Raw genomic sequence first — 18185 nt, 5'->3', positions numbered from 1 at the left:
CATTGCCACACTTTCTTAAGATGTTCGGTTTTCTGATTTGTGGGACCGGATACGATGCTAGCTTTGACCATCTACGAGTATGATCTGGAGCGACAGTTGCAGCATCTATGAGAAAATCTGTTTTAGGATAGCATACGGTGCCCGACGGCCTGGTGGCCAAGCAGTCAGCCTACTGCTCTGGTGAACCCGAGAACGAATGTGAACCGATCGAAAAATCCCAGGAAGTTTTCGGAGAGTGGTTGTTCTGAATATCTCGAATCAGTTTCTCACGTTTCTCACCAGTTGCCTATCCTATTGCGGGCCTACCGGACTCACAATGAGCTTGATTAAAGGTCCGTCGTAGTGCTTGCAGGGCGAAGAGTAAAAAAAAATCCTACCGTATTGACGCATCTATCTAGGCAAGAGGAAGTCCTAAAAGGTACTAAAGATTCTTTTAAATTATACTATTGTTTCACAGAATATTGCCCCTTTCTATGATATTATAACCACTTATTATCAATGTCATTACGTTTGCTATAATAAAGTTTTATTTAATTTCATCGCCTTCTTGCTAAGGTTTTGTCGATGAAAGCAGTTTATATATGAACTTACAAAAAGTTACATATAGAAGTATTTAAAAGTAAAATTAATTTAAAAATTTCATTAGTACATTTGGAAGAAAGAAACGAAGATAACTTCAATAAAGAGGAAAAAAAATTCACGAGTACAGTAATGTAATTTTTAACCGATCGGCCCGCCTCTAGTGTCGATGTTTTGTATTAAAAGCCAAGATGGAAGTCGTCTGCGAAGAAAAGGAAAAACGAGATATAGAAAATAAATCCTCTTACGAAGGAAATAAAACAGAAAACGAAAGTGTTATCGTTAGTCCGTACGAAAAGAAGTATTATGCCTTGTTACGGCGATGTCAGAACGTTCAACAGGTTTGTTAGATCGACTTTTAAAGCAGAAAAATGAATCCGGTTTTAAGAGATGTTTTGATTCGTGTAAAACAGCAAATATTTTTAATTAACTGTGACGTCAGATCGTATCCACGTGTTAAAGAACTTGAACATTGTTCGTATTGTCTTGATTTTCAAATATGAAAATAATTTTGGGCTGGTGTTTGATAATATTAAAAGCTATCGATATATTTGAAAGAGCCAAAATTTCTATTCCCAAATTTAATATTTTCAGATGTAATTTCTCAAGTTCAGAATCCTACAAAACTTAAGAATGTTGAATACTTCAATATTATAATAAAATTCATACTAGATTAGTATTCAATAAGTTTTTTTTTATTCTTTCTGCCCAAGAGGATTTTTTTTGGGCCTGTCGTGCTCAAAAATTGGTCGTCTGGATGGTGAGGGACAAATGCTCTGATTTTATTTTGGGTTCCAGGAGTGGTGGGCTGATCCCTTGACCACCTTGGTCGTCGGCTGGCCAAGAGATAACATTGAAATGTGCACTTCTTATGTAAGTCTTGTATGATTCCTAACATAGCAAACTGCATTGTTTGATGCAATTTGGTCTAAGAGGCAATTACTAATAAATATAAAAGCTGTCGTGTGTGTGAATTCCTTATAACTCCTACAACTTTTTCCAATAAAATCAGATGAAATTTTGCATATATTTGTTTCATGTTCTGACAAAAAGTATAGGCTACTTATTTTGTAGAAATATTAGCTATAGAATATAGGTGATCACACTTAAGTTGCAGTGACATCAGTGACAAAGTGACGTTTGTGCTTGATGGAATTTCCCTTAAATTGAATTTTGAAATATTTTGTCAAATGGTGCATTTTAAACTTACTTCGTTAAATTTAAATTTTAAAAAAGATAGCTGCATCATGTTGCTTCTACAACAATCAAAAATAAACTTTTTATAGTGACTATGTTGCATTCTATTATCCAATCGAAAGTAATCTAATGAGCCTGTTGTTTAAAATGTTATCGTGCATTAACTATGCCTCTACCGGCAATATAGGATACTTAATTTGTAGAAACATTAGCTACTCTTCTTGAATTTCTTGAAATCTGTACTCTTCTCAATTCTTCAATCTCTACTTTCTCATAGAATTCATGCTTAGTGGGGGATTTTTTAGTTGTGCCATAATAGTAAAGCAAACTGATAAACTATTCCTGAAAACGTTTAATCAGTTAATCTTCAAATAGATTGATAATTATTGATGAATCTTTTTCATAATGTATTTCAGAAAATGGTTATAACTTTTAAATCCTTTATATTATATTTTATTATATAACTAGCTGCAAGGACCCACTTCGCTGGGTTTTTAAAAAGTAACGATAATGAAGATTAAGATAATTACATTATAACCAATCTTACCCGTTTTCACAAAATGCAAGAATTAGGCCCCCCCATTTCCAGAGTAATTAGAGACCTGGTCCCGATTCTATTTCTGAACGTCTCCTGTTCACGTCCAGTCAAACAAACTATTTTCAACGTTTTTGGAACGTTTACAATCTTTTTATAATTGAACCAATATTCGAATTTTATGTTCGAATTAAATTCGAACAAATTTGAACATAAAATTCGAAATAGAGAACCACTTTCAAGCCCATATCTCCTGCACCCTTATAGCTATCGAGACGCAACCACCCTGGTGCATGAATGGAGACTTGGGGCTACTACCCCATACAAACACCATTCATTTGTGCGATGTGTAGTTTTGGCGGAAAAGTGAAATATAGGAACACACACGTCCATTTTTATATATATATATATAGATATCAATACTTTCCAGTTTTCAGATTAATTTGGATTGGTGTTAATAAATGTTTTGTTGCCTATGTTTTAAGGCTAAGATTTTAGATTATGTAACACAGTTTTAATATTGAAAATTTATTGTATTAAAGTTTACAAATTCAAGAGCAGTTATGTTTATAACTAATTAAAGATTGTAGACTTATTTTAAATATTTTTATTTTAATTTTCTAAAAGAGTTTTATGTATATAATTATATATAAAAAAAATTTATTTCAGAACAATGAAAGATTGTTGAATAGAATCTGTTATGTGAAAAAACTGCTAAGAAGATTAAGAAAAGAAAGAAGGTAATATAAACTTTAATATTTATTTTATACAGTCCACTTGCCTTAAAATAAACATAAATAAAATGAATTGTGTTAAAGCAAATTTTGTTGTTGCCCTGGAAAAACATCAGTATTACAACATTAATTTTCTCTTGATAAAGTGAACAAAAATTTTAACCAGAATTCTTTAAACCAAACTCTATCTTCAAAACCTCAAGAAATAATCCTATTTCCAATAATGGGTGCTTTTACACTTTTCAACATAATAAATAGTGGTAATATAGAATGTTCCATTTCCAGTAGAATAGATTTTCTTCATCTAAAAAGCAAAGATAGGTTTGACCTCCAATTATAGAGCAATTCAAACATCTAGTTTTAGTAGATCTTTCTATGGTACTCAGAAAATAAGGGTTAAAGTTTAAGGATACCCATCCTTTTAAATAGATGTGGTCCCATGCAAACAAATTCTAGTTTGCATATCAGGGAGTGCATACAGTGATATCAGGTTTGGCTAATTGGTGCCAGATTTGGCTCCTTTTTTACTATTTTGGCTTCAAAAAATATTTTATACTTTTTAAACAATTTTCAATAAAAAGAAAATCACTGATTTCTTTTAGCTTTGTTTTGTTTAACCACTATGATATATTGCTACACACTTAAAAAGCAAATACTGTCTTCTCCCCATTCTGTTTGATTTGAAAATCATTTAGAACATAAAATTAAATTTATTTACAAAAACAAATTAATTTAACTTTATTTAGTAATTGATATTATAATTTAGAGATTTCAATTACCTATTAAGCCTTAACTCCCTAAATTATACAACCTTTACCTTGACAATCATTAATACAAATTTTTGATAAAGCAAACTAACTACTGTTTCCCTAGCAATTCATATTAATGAGAGTTGAGTATACATATTAGAAGATATTATGATGAATAATTTTTAATGAATCTGGCACCTTGATATTAAGAATATTCAAAATAATTATTTAAATAGCATTTTGATTATTTGGAAAAATATAATTAGTCCAGTTATTACCTAAAATAACAATTACATAATAAATCATTTCTAAAAGTTTCTCTGACTATAATGTGATTAATTTATAAAAGTATATTGAAATTTTATAATATGTAACATTTTTTTTATAAATTGTAAATTGTAGTTGTAAATTTATATTATTATAAGTTTAAACACAGTACATAACCAGTTATCATGCAATGAATGCTTATTATTGTAACATTTTTAGTATTCTTAATTGACCTCAGGGCCGGATTAACCCACTTTGGGGCCCTAGACATTTTCTTCTTACCAGGCCCCTCTCTCACAAGAAATAGAGCGCACAAAAAATATAAAACAATAAATAAAACAAAACTAAATGATGTGAAAACTAAAACAAATCTTAAATTTTTATTAATAAAAAATATTTAATACACAACAATAAATTTTAGTTTTTCTAGAAAAGTTTGAACAGTTTGTTTATAAATTTAAAAAATTGAAATTTATTTTATTAAATGTCTAACAAAAGTTGTTATACAAAATAAATATTACCTTAAAATATTAATTTTCAACAAGACTGTGTCTTGTTTATAAAATCGTACTGCCTGCTGTGTTACCAGCTTAGAGGTATGAAAGAGTACATGTCAGGAGTTGCAATATGGCACAGAGTATTAAGTGCCAAAATCATGCGCGCAAAAAAAACCAGACTTGTAGGTAGCCTACTCAGAGGACCGAGAACCGAGTCAAAGTAAAATACAAAATGGCGACTCTCTCTACAAACAGGCAAACCGAAGTCAGGTGGTGAGAGTACCACCCACAGTCGTTCTAGGAACTGGACTGTGACCCTAGGACTGAACACGTAGTATTTTCTTTGTTGAATAAAATTTGTAATCTAATTTTGTAAATTTAGGAGTGCTTCAAATATGACATTAAAACAGGGTTTTATGTCTTTACAAGTAGGTTTTTTAACATTATCTAGTATAGTAAAATCGTGAAACCGATAAAAATTTGACATTATATTAGGGTTGTCGTTACATCCGATGACGTTATAATCGGGTTAAACTGTATATTGTTTGTGCAAAATAAAAAATAATTTCGGACGATACAATAGCCACGATTATTTTTTCAAAAACGGGAAATTCTCGTTAGGCATCGACAAAAATTCAACCCAGGCCGACGGGTTGCAACGGAGAGAAATTTCGAAATTGGATAAGTTAATTTCATCAAAAATGCATCGTGGACGACCTCGTGGTCGTGGCCAGCGAAGTTTGAACGATCGCTCCCAAAAGCAGCGATACCAAAAAAGATTGGATAATAAGAACAAGACCCATCTTGAGCGTCAAAGTGATTCTCCTTAGTAGTGTCTCCCAGACATAGTCGTGTCCCAAATACGGTTTTGCCGTTTTACTTGTTTAATTTAACCTTTTTGGTTAATATTTAAACAATATCGTATTTTATCAGTTTTACCAGTTTTATACAGTTGTCCAACAGAAAAGTAAACTATCTTATTTACAAATCTTTTCAAAATAGACAGTTTGACCGGGCCCTAGACATTTGTCTCATTTGTCTATGCGATGATCCGGCCCTGATTGACCTACTTCAGATAATATCTAAATTTTACAATTTACAATTTAAAAAGTACCATACCACTTATTTTATAACAGTTGTACAATGTTCTGTTTATGGGACAAGACAAATTTTTTAAATCTGTGCCAGACTTTTACACATTGAATGGGATATCACAATACATGATAAAAAACAAAAAGTCAAACTAGATTATGATATAAACAAAATAAAAAAGTTCTAATTTATACTTTATAAACTTTACCCCAGTAATTACAATCTTCATTATTGTGTAAACACTATCCATCCTAAAATGTTCTCTTAATTTAATTAGCTCACTCTTAAGTTTTTATTAAGTAACATTTTCCAGCTGCTGAATTTGTAGTGTTTTCTCTATAATGTACTGTCTGTTCTCATTCTGTAGCCTTATGAATGTGTAATGCTTATACACACTTAATAAATTTCCTCTCTTGAATCTTTTGAATTATTTCTATTTGATTCCAGCATATTGCTACAGAATCTGGGTCTGCTATTGTGTTGGCCATTAAGGCTGTAATGGCTATTAATTCCAGATGTTATCTTTCTGCTCTCTTCTGTTTTAGCGATCTTCTAGTGTCTACTATGTAGCATGAGTTGTTATGCCTCTTGCTCTCTTTTAATGGTATTTAGTACACCCAAGGGTTGCCAGAAAGGCACTTTGTATATTTATGTTTGATTTATACTGTAACCTTGTTTTGTAATTTTGTATAGTATCTTGTACTCTAGCAACTACTGAAGCAATTACCGTAAACTCTCATATCTTCTTTCACACTTTCCTATTTTTCTTCCATTTCTTATAGTGCTAAGTCTGCCACTAAATGACAGACAGCTCTTGTACTCTTTAAGTAAAGTAAAGTACATCCCAGGGATGCATATCAGGTCAATAGCCTCTTTGTCATTCCTTAGCATCTTATTATTTTATGCTTAACTCCAAATCAGTGCATAAATTTCTTTGATGTAGTCTCCTGTCCTGTAAGTTAGTTCAATGTGTATATGATTGTTTTATATGTTGTTGCCAATCTATAACTTATTGGGTCATATGAAGCACAGAGTATAAATATTGGGTTGTAAGTTGGATTCCTGTAAATATCCATGGTGACAGTGCATCCCTTTAATGTGATTGAGATGTCAAGAAACTGCCCAGCAACATTGCTTTCCTGCTCAATTCTATTTTCAAGCCAAATGGATTGATTTGCTTGATATTGATATTAGGTTTCTTCCTTCATATTACTAATACATTGACTACATAATGCACATACAGAGCAATGCTATCTCCATATTTAGGTATGGTTGCTCTCTCTAATGACGTCATAAACATCACGAACTCATGAGTCCTGGATATGAGGCTGCCCATGGGCCCTCTATTCTGCTCATGCACTAACATGTTGAACATGAAAAATGATGACTAGGAGTGTGAACTCAAGTATTTCTGTACGTAAGCTGTCCAAATTGCTGATTTTGTTCATTTGGAAATTTCTCAAGTGACAAAAACACACTTCTGGCTTAATAGAAGGGTACAGTGCTTTGAAATCCAAAATTGTAATAAATTTCTCACTCACAGCTCTAAATTCTGTAGCTTCTGGATTAGGTTTAGCAGATGCTTTGTGTTGTATTTGTGTGCTGGCAAATATTTGCTGACAAATCAATTGAATGTGTGTTCCAGCAGGATTGCAGACAAGCAATGCTTATCTATTACTGGTCTTTTGCAATAATTGTTATTTAACTAAAATATCAGTTTTCTTTAATTAAAGATACTTGTTTCAGTAGTTTTATAAAATGTACTTCCTGTCTTGTTCTATAAAAAGTACTTGTTCTGTATACTATAAAATGTTTCTAGTAATTTATATATATAATATTTTTACTGGCAAAAAAGCAAGTTGGCATGGAGATTAAAAATACACATAACAAGGAATAAACACATCAGTTATATCCTGCCATCTGATATATCACTCATTAGGTTTGTCTTCTGATGTGTAAGCAGTTACTGTATTTTTGTTTTTAGCCTTAATTTATATACAAGTTTTGTAAATTTCTGATATTTAATAATTGTTATTTCTCAGAATTTCTTTTATATTTGTTTAATAATTTATTTTAATAATCTTTTTAAAAATTAGACATGAAAAAGATGTTAAAATGTACTTTTTTATTCTATAGGTTTCTGATGAAAAAGTTAGACAAATATGGTGATGATTATAAGAATATTCCCCTAGCTCTTTTTACAGAGGTAAGTATTTATAAAACTTTAAAATTTATTTTAATGTCCTACTGAGTTATGAAATATTTGTTTAAAAATATCACAATTTTCATATTTTGAAAATATGATAAGATTTTTAATTGTAAAATACGTTTATAAAAATTATCCTCATTATTTTTAATAATTTGTGTATTTTGTAGTAAGTTACTTACAAAATTTTAAAGAAATACATTAATCATATAAAACTACAAGCCAACCAATGCAATAGGTTTGCTTGTACTTTTATATGATTAGTAGTGTGATTATTATTTATATTATATGATTATTATATGTAGTTTTATATGCTTGTAGTTTTTAGTTAAAAATTATAATTATTAAATTTATTAAGAGATTGTGCCTAACGCCTCCCTCTAGTACCAAATTGTTTCATAAATTATTATAGTCGTTATCTAGCCCAATTACATATGGCATTGGTTGGCTTATAGTTTTATAACGTATTAGGCTTTAGTGATGTTGTTTGTTTATTCATATATTTACTGTTATGTTATATATTAATAGTTAGAATGCATCCTAAACTGAAAAAATCAAATTCAGAAAATTTCAAAATTCACATATTAATCTAAGTTTCAGCATTGATTAATCACTATAAATTAAATTAATTTAAAGTAATTAAATTAATTATAATAAAGACTTGTTAAATCAGTAAATAAAATTTTATAGTAAGATGCTATATTTGTAATTATAATTAAATTTTCTTACTCAAAGTTGATTGAAATAATAACAGTCTTGAATAGAATGCAAAAATAGAAAAATAAAATTTAAAAAACAACTTTTAAATATATAGAAAAAATATTTAGTTCTAAAAGTTTCAAATAAATGAAAATGGATTTCTATGAACAGAAATTTTAATAATACATGGGATAGTAGGAAAGTCTTGCACAATCTGGCAACTCTGTCACGTGGATGCAATCACATTGAACACTTGCATAAGCATTCTCATAGGCGAGAAGTGGCATGATGGACTGTGCTGAGCAGGAGGTAAGTGACATAGCATCCATAGAACACTCATGTAATGTCACATGTGAAGATCGGCGTGCCTACATCAAAATCGAATCATTATGTGCAAAAACACCTACAGACATCCACAAAGCATTGGTGGAAATGTGTGGAGGTGACACCATTGACCAAAGCACAGTCTCTCTCTGGGTGGACCGTTTTCATCATGGCTGCCAAAGCATCTTGGACAATCTGAGATCTGGATGATCAAAAACTGCAATTGATGAGGCAACTGTGGCATGTGTTACAGTACTGCTTGGAGAAGATCATTACATCATGTGTGATGAGATTGCTGCAGAGGTGGAGATACTGCATTTTTCAGCACATCAAATCCTCACAGTCAACTTGAAGAAACAGAAGATCTCTGCAAGGTGGGTGCCACACCAAGTGACACCAGAACAGAAATGTCGTCACATGGAAACATCAACGGACTTGTTGAACAGATTCAACACCTTGGGGTTGGAGTTCATCAAATGTATCATTGCCATTGACAAGTATTGGGCCAGGTCTTTGAGCCAGAACTGAAGTCTCAAAGTAGTGAATGGCAAGTGGCAGGTTCACCTCAACTGAAGAAGTTTCACAGAGCCCAGTCAAAATTAAAGCTGATGATTATGGTGTTTGACCACGAGGGTGTCATCTTGATGGAGCGAATTCCAGTAGGCACCAGAAAAGTCTACTGGAAGTTCCTGCAAAGTTTTCAGTGGAAAATGCACAAGACATGTCTTGAGCTCTTGCAGTGTGGTGTGTTCATTCTTCACAATAACGTGCAACTGCATATTGCGACAACTTTGACCGACTTGCTCAAGTCCTTCGGCTGGGAAATCTTGCCTCATCCTCTTACAACCTTAGCCCCCCCCACTTTGACTATATTTCTAAGCTCAAACTGCCCCTGTGAAGACAGCGATTCATCTTTGTTGCAGAAGTCTTGGCGGCCATTACCTGACACATTTGTCAGCTCAACAAAAGCGGTGAGCTGACAGGACTCATGGATCTGCTCAAACGCTGGCAGGCAGCGATTGGTCATGAGGGAGACTACTTCGAAGGACAGTAACAACATACTCGCTGTAGTGTTCCTTGGTTTCAAATAAAAAAATACTGTGCAAGACTTTCCTACTATTCCTCGTATGTTGCCTACGTGATTATGATAGAAATAGAATTAAAAAAATCAGGGGAGGAAATTTAATCTTATAATAGGTTTTATTTATTGAAAATTTAAGTATTGTATCTAGTTTTTAAAATTATACATTTTTATTGTTTTAAATAAAAAAATTTTTTAATTTGTAGGAAGAAGGTTCTGCTACGTGTCCTGTTTCTTCTACTATATCTTCAAATGAAACTATTATTCCTTCAGCAAATAATTTTATTTCTCACCCATCAACTGTAACTACTCAGTTTACAAATAAACATATAACACCTAATAGTTGTCATACAGTTAGCAAAAAGAAACCAAGACAAGAAAAAGAAAAAGATCCCAATGCTCCAAAAAGACCTGCAAATCCATTCTTTTTGTTTTGTCAAGAACAACGTTCATCAGTCATGGAAAAATATCAGCAAGAACAAAAGGTATTTTTCAATATTCTAATAAATTAATTACAATAATAATAAGAATCATTTGATTTGATTACCCATTAGAGTTTAATAAAGAATATCATCTATCAAGTTATTTTGATCTGTTGTTATAAATTATAATTTTAGTATTGGGTATGAGATCTGCTGAGTGAATGTTGAGCTATGTTGAGTGAATGTAATTAGGAAGTTAATATTATAGAAATGTTTCAGTGAATATTAGATTTAGTCTAATTAAGATACAAATTTCATGTTTTTGATATTGCACATATGTTTGTAGTTTATAATTGCAAACAATATAACATAAAACAGAATAATATGTAGGATGATTCAATAAGGACTGCTATATGCTCCATATTCTCTTCTTTACTTTTAAAGTTTTTTACAATTTTGAAAGAATATAGAATTTTTATCAGATTTACAGAATTGGTTGAGCTGTCAATTTATAGCAAAGTCTGTCAAGTTTATCTGAATAGTGCAGAAATGTTTCATCAGATTGAGGAAGACAAGTAACAACTTCAGTTATAATTTCACATTTTACCTCAGTGCTAAAATGAACACTTATAGCTGTAGGATTTGGGATTTTGAAAATTCACAAGCAATTGTGAAACATGTTTGTGACAATCCAAAGTGAATGTTTAATGTGTTTTTAGCAAAGATAAAGTGTAAAGTGCCTTCTTTTTCTATGAGGAAACCATCGACATTATTGTCCATCTGCATATACTGGAAAATTTTCTCATTCCATTGTTAAAAGACAATTACAAAGAAAGATTCGTTTACTTTTAGCAAGATGCCACATCATCTCACTACTGCACAGATATTCAAGTATTCCTTGATAAAGTCCATTTCCTAGGTTAATGAATTGGTTGAGCAGGGCTGATAGCATTGCCATCTTGTTCCCTGATTTGCTTTAAATGGTGACATCACAGCTTCAACTGAATATATATGAAGATATGCAGTATTATACTGCTGTTGCTTTCTGGAGTTTTGAGTTAAATGGTTGAAATATATTACATCATTAATTTTGGTATAGAAGTTGCAGTTTGGAACATATAGAAATATTTGGTTTTTATTAGATACTTGTGTTTGTATTGAATTGAGTTTCAGTTTTGAAAGTTGTTCTTAATACTTCTTGAGAATATTGGTTTTGTTGAATTTAAAAGATATTATTTAAATCATGGACATATTTTTTGGCTGTCTGGACAAAGATTTTGAAACTGTAAAATGTTTTGTTGAATCTGTTGTAAAAAACAGTCAAAATTTATGAATGATTATACATTTATGAATTAAAATTATTGGTTTAATTTATTTCATCTTTTAGCATGGGTTTTGCACCCTATGCCATGTATAATTCAGTTAAAATGTAATTTGCTTAATTTAGTGCTATGTATTTGATTGAACTAATGTACTATTGGCAGTTATATGTTAAAATCAAAACAAATAACTTGATATGATGCAAACATCATTACAAGTTAGAATACTTCATAGAACTTGTAACTTTAATCCAATAAATATAATTTGAAATGAAATATTATAGTTTGTCTGTATATATTTGATTTTAAGGATTGTAAACTTTTCAGGTAAATATAGATGATTTTATATTTGTAGATTCTAATATTGTCAGTTATGTCCAGGATTGAGTTTTTCAGTTTGATGTAGCCAGAATATATGGAAATTAGTTTATTTACAGATGAGTTTAGTTTTTATTTTATTGTTAGAAGTTTGTTTTTATTCTTTTTAGAATAATATTATTTCTGGATATGTTTTTGAAAAAGATCAGCAGTTAGAAGTGTGATTAATGTTTTTCCATATTTATGCTTAGATATTTTTAGTAATTTTGCAAATATATATTATAAAATATGTTGAAAATATTTAATTATTTTTGTTTTGTATGTTTTGAAATGTAGATTTAGATATGATTATTGTTTCATTGATTCAGTATTTTTATATTTATGATAATCAGAAATTAATATTATATTTTCAGCAATCTGTATTCATGGATCTTTAATGTAGACTTGTGATTACAATTAAAATGTCTTTAGTAGTGTTGTAACGAATAGTATATTCGGCCTAAGGCCGAATACCGAATATTCGGCCAAGAGCGTGGCCGAATAGCCGAATATTCGGCCAAACTATTCGGCTTGATTAACGCACGTACGGAAACTGGCGCGCAAACCGCATTATGGCAAGGATCCTGCTCTCTATTGGCCTGCTGTCACTACGCTTCGCCAATCGCATTAATTCTTGACAGTTGTAGCGGACAGACAAGAGTGTCATGGAAGTATGTGATAAATGATGATATCAAATGTGGATAATGATGAAATGACCTACACGTGTAAACGGAAAAAGAACAGAGAAGGACCACGAAGTGAAAATGTGAAAATAAATATGAAATTGAGTCGATAACATAATCAAACAAGTCGAGGCAGCTTATTGGCATGAAATTCGCAGCCGTCAATGCCAAACAATTGTTGTCGTAGACTTCGGAAAGCTAAATGCTTGTAATGAAAGTCACTTAGCGTGCACGGGCAAAAGCCTGGGGCCGTTCGGGCTATCAAGCCGTCTCGAATCTGCGAAATCATAACTGTGATTTATATCGACGTCCTATCTGTCTCTTTCCTCCGTTATCACCAGGCTGAGTCACGTAATTGTAAAATGGGAACTCTACGACGGAAAAGTGACGAATCGAAAGTATCGTGAGCGCGTATTATGATGTATGCACAGGCATACATGGATTAGAGCGATAGAGGAAAGAGAAAGGGAAGAGCAAAGACGAGCGCTTAAAAAGAAGGATAGGCAGGGTCAGACCCTCAGATGTGCGAGGATTCTCCAACGATAGACGTGTACGTGTGCTGATCTTTGTAATTATAAATTGTGAATACATGTGACTAATATTATTTTCTTTTTTGTTTTGTGCATGTTACAAGTTATAAATAAATATAAACAAACAACACTAACTTCGATAACATTAAATCTAAATACCAAAATGATTAATTTACTGTGTTTTTGTTATTTCTTACTCCTGTTTTTAGGTATTCGGTATTTGGCCGAATAGTGATTAGATATTCGGTATTCAGTCGAATAGTGAAAAATAGGCCGAATACTGAATAGTAACCGAATATTCATTACATCACTAGTCTTTAGTCTTTTTTAAAATGTGTTGTGAGAAGTTGCTGGAGTAATTTTTTTTTTTTTAGTTTTTAGACAATATTTAATTGATTTAAATATTTGCCAATAAACCTCGAGTTAATTATTGAAAAAATATGTCAAGTATTTATATTTTGCATATTTTGACAAAATGCCATTATGAAACCAATAACATCTGCTAAAATATATTAAAAAATTACAACATAATGTCATAATCTCTTAAAGAAACCTTATATAATATTATAGATTTTTTTAACTTTAAAATGAAAAATATTTATGAATTTAATCTCAATTTGAAAATAGAAAGTAAAGGAAAAATTTACTATAATTTTATTGTAATGAAAATTTACATTTTTAATATAATGTAATTTCAGCCTTAAAATTTTTATTTAATAGTAATAATTTTTAAATAAATATCTTCCTACATTATTATCATTTAATATTGGTGAAGAAACATTGATATCTTCATTGCTAGGAATAATACTGTGATATTACTAACTTTATTTTAATATTTACTTTTAAAAAATGTCTTAATTTTAATATTTTAAATCTTTGTTATAATTATGTAAGTATTTTTTGTTTGATGTAAGTTAGGTAAGTTATGTTTGATAATTATATAAGTATTATTTTTCCAGGAAGAAATAACACATCAAGAATTAACAAAAACATTAGCAAAGAATTGGAATAATCTATTGGCTGAAGATAAAAAAGTAAAGTTAATTAAAAGTATTTTAAATTTTAATATTTTTAACAATTTTTTATCATTATTTATCTGCTATTGTTCCTTTAAATGCAGCCATCAAGGGCAACAGTAAGTCAAATATTTAAATATTTATTAAAACAGACAAATTTATACAAATAATATATTTATATGTATTTTTACATGTCATGCACATACATACACAAATAAATACAAATGTGTATAATTTATGCTTTTATTACATAAAATGAAATCAAAATAAAATGTAAGTTTACTTAAACAATAGTTCTTTTATTTACATTTCATAAATACAGGAAATCTTTGTTAATTTGAACTCAAATAGTTAAAAATCCCATTGGTTAGTAACTGTTCTTTTGTCCCAGCTTTACATGTTAAGGAATTTGATTAGTTTCAATGACGGATGCTTTGAAATTCGAAGTGAAAATTATGTCTGAACTGTGATATGCATACATTAACTTTTTTTTTTTTTTTTACATTGAAGTGCTTCCGTACTATAACAATAGACTAAGAACAACTCTAATCTGGTCAATATGGCTTTGCTTTTACAGTAACACATTTTCAGAACTCATCTTACCCATGAACTGCCTTTTTTTTCTCTTATCTCATAAATTATGGCTGGTTTTCAGGATTACAAGATTGGACTATGAGTAGCAGATTGAGATATTTGTAGGGCTCTAGGCTACTACGTTTAGGTGACTTACTACTTTTTGGGCCTCTTTAAAAATAATTTGGGCTATGTTTCAAAGAATTCTGCTTTACTTTTTATAAAACCTATCTGGTAGCCTATGAGCTCCCAGAATAAGTTTTACAAATGCTGTTTACCTGCAGTTTATTTATATTATTATTATTATTAATTATGAAAATAGCATTTTGTATATGTAGCCGTATTCTGTTTGCTTAATAAATAACATCAGTTACATGACATTTGGCATATTGTACAGAAATATCTAAATCTTGGATCATTTGAAACTCAATAATTTGATGTCAAGATTATTTTGTCCCTTGAATTTTTAGTTAACGAGGATTTCCTGTATGTAAATTAGTTGAACTAACATCAGGAGATATTGATAGGGATTTTTTCAAATGTATATATATCTACAACTTTCATAAATTTTATCTATACAGTAAGTTTTAAATTAATGAGAGTAAGCACAAATTATTAGTTAGAAACATGTAGAATAAGATTAGAAACTTCATAGATAAATTTTGAATAACAAAAACTTTTGCATTGTCTTAAATATTTAAGTTTTTGAGCAAAAGTCACTATTGCTCAAAAACTTCTTTAGATATTAAAAAGATTTTTATTATTATTAAAAGAATTTGGTTTTCTTTTATTTATACTCAGATTTGCATATTTTTGATATTCAGTATTTTGTCAATACACTAAACTAATGATGTATAAAATAGACATGATTTATTTTTGTTTTGAAAATAGTCTGATTGGAGTGTTTTACACATATATAGTGATGTAAGCATTTACTCAGCAAATACAATACTATAAGTTATTTGCTGAAAAAAAACTCTTATAATTGTTCCAAACAAATTAAAATATAGGTTATACAGGATGCAAATTCAGCTATCTGAAAACTATTGTTCTTGTTCAATTCATTAAAATGTTAATTTTTCAAACATAAATAATAATAATAATATTTTATTCTCTAACCAGTAAATATATACTTGATATATTTTTTAATTTAAAATCTTAAAATAACTTACATTGTATAAACTATTTTTATTTCTTTAAGTTTCTTATTATGTAATGTTTTTGAATTTCTAAATCAGCCATCTTCAATAAATAGTACAGTATATATAGAATGTCAGAATAACTCTTGCAAGTAGCACAAATTCACTAAATATTTTTGATTTAATTTATACCTCCAAAAACTTTAAAATTTACTTTTTTATTATTATATAATACTTATAATTTTAGAATATGATATTGTTATAAATTATTACATTTAGCCTATGATGATATGAATTTTATCATACCAATTGCATTGCTTCTCTTAAATGCAATGGTTGTGCATATTTTAAATTTTAAATCAGGAAAAAAAAACAAAATATGGAGGGGAAAAAATGCAAAATTATAGTAAACATTTGATCAATCATTTAATATTTAATTTCTACATTAGTGATGGTATATTTAGTGTTTTCCAAAAAATTTGTATGAATGAATTGAAAATTAGCAATTATTCATCTTATTGGAGGGATAAAATTATAATGCTGCCTCTAAATCTTAACAAACATTACCAAAAAGTATATTATGGTGCATTTATAGATAGATAGATTGATCACTGTTAAAAAATAAATAAAATCAGGCACATTTTCATATATATAATAGGAACTATTTTATGCTTATTTCACTCACATAGTAGAGCATCAATTATCCGAATGCCGATCAACTGAAACATCAGTTAACTGAAAGTGTTCCAGTTGGACTGTGTCATGCTGAATCAAACGTTTTTGATACTAGATAATTGTATAATTTATTTTATTTGTACAAAATAAAGAAATAATTTTTAACGATACAATAGCTACAATTATAAAAATTTTCATTAGGCTTAACATTGATGAAAATTCTCCGTTGCGTGTCGCTTCGTATTGAAAAATTTAAACATGGGATATATTAATATACTATTATTGGGATATACTACATTATTAATGTATTTTTTTGTACATAATCAGTTATCCAAAAAATCGATTTTCCGAACAACCCGTCCCCAATTGATTTGGATAATTGATGCTCTACTGTATCTATAAGTTATGAGAAAATATAATGTTTTATTGTATAGAAAGTAACTTAAGTAAAGAATACAAAGTTAGATAATTGCTTATTGATTTTGAAATGATAAAAATACAAGGTTGTTATTTTATATCATATACTTTTCATAAACATATTAAATGCAGGGTCTGTACAGACCTGAAAAGTCAGATTTTGTGGTATTTTCAGATTTCCTGTCAGTCACTATCACTCCTTTTTGATCTGAGTAATTCTTTAAATTCAGTTTGCTATAGGGAGATGTATGAAAACTGGAGCGACTGAACAAATGGCAATATTTGTTGCACTTATTTGGATTACCAAATTTGAAATTTCCTTTATATTATTGTTTTCATAATCTGCTGCAATATCAACTTTTCTGGATTTACTGTTTCACAAATAATAAATCCAATACAAAGTATATACAGTCGACCCCCGTATAAGATCATTGATTATTCCGTTTTATATGAATTCCATGTTGTACGAGTCACTTAGATTTTACAAATACGTGTACCGGGCTGTGAACGGCTCACGTATTTGTAAAATTTAAGTGACTTGTACAACATGGAATTCATATAAAACGGAATAATCAATGATCTTATACGGGGGTCGACTGTAAATGTGAAATTATTTATTTTCAAAACTATTAACTTTAAAGTGTTTTATGAGACATTTTGTTAGAATTTGTTTTCCATAAACTATATTGCTTCTTATAGGGATGATAAGAAATGTTAAATTAAAATGAAAAACGTTATAACATTTTGCTTTTTGAAGTTGTAATCTATGATTCTACTTCCATAGAATGTGTGAAAGTTTAATAATAATATAATTTGGAATTATTATAATTTTATTGACAAAAAATTTAATCATGTACTTATTTACAGGTATATTATGAAATGTATGAAAAGGAGAAAGAAAGATATGAACAAGAAATGAAAATCTACACAGAGAAAGAAAATCCATCAAATGATAAACTGTGACTAATGATTTTTCTGTATATATGTGAATAAATTATAGTTCAAATTTTACAAATTAGGACATTTCATTTTGAAATACAATGGTAGTAAAAGCAATTTTTAATTGTTCACATTTACACATTTTACAATTTGAT

General features: G+C 29.7%; 1 protein-coding gene across 2 annotated transcripts; it reads left to right on the top strand.

The window, feature by feature from the left end:
- The first annotated feature begins 758 nt into the window (after positions 1-758).
- On the top strand, positions 759-18180 carry LOC111625738 (HMG box-containing protein C28F2.11-like). Of its 2 annotated transcripts, XM_023368957.1 has the most exons (7): positions 759-920; positions 2981-3051; positions 7787-7856; positions 10167-10445; positions 14231-14305; positions 14392-14406; positions 17959-18180. In XM_023368957.1, the coding sequence occupies exons 1-7, from the start codon at positions 771-773 to the stop codon at positions 18052-18054; spliced, it is 756 nt and encodes a 251-aa protein (XP_023224725.1). In that variant the 5' UTR covers positions 759-770; the 3' UTR covers positions 18055-18180. The 2 variants fall into 2 exon arrangements, with proteins under 2 accessions (XP_023224725.1, XP_023224726.1); XM_023368958.1 differs by lacking the exon at positions 14392-14406 and having other exon boundaries at positions 17959-18179.
- Positions 18181-18185: the final 5 nt, after the last annotated feature.

This window comes from Centruroides sculpturatus, unplaced genomic scaffold (genome assembly GCF_000671375.1).
Source record: "Centruroides sculpturatus isolate CEXI.00-Female unplaced genomic scaffold, Cexi_2.0 scaffold502, whole genome shotgun sequence".
NCBI lineage: Eukaryota > Metazoa > Arthropoda > Arachnida > Scorpiones > Buthidae > Centruroides > Centruroides sculpturatus.
This window is presented reverse-complemented; position numbering and strand designations above follow the sequence as displayed.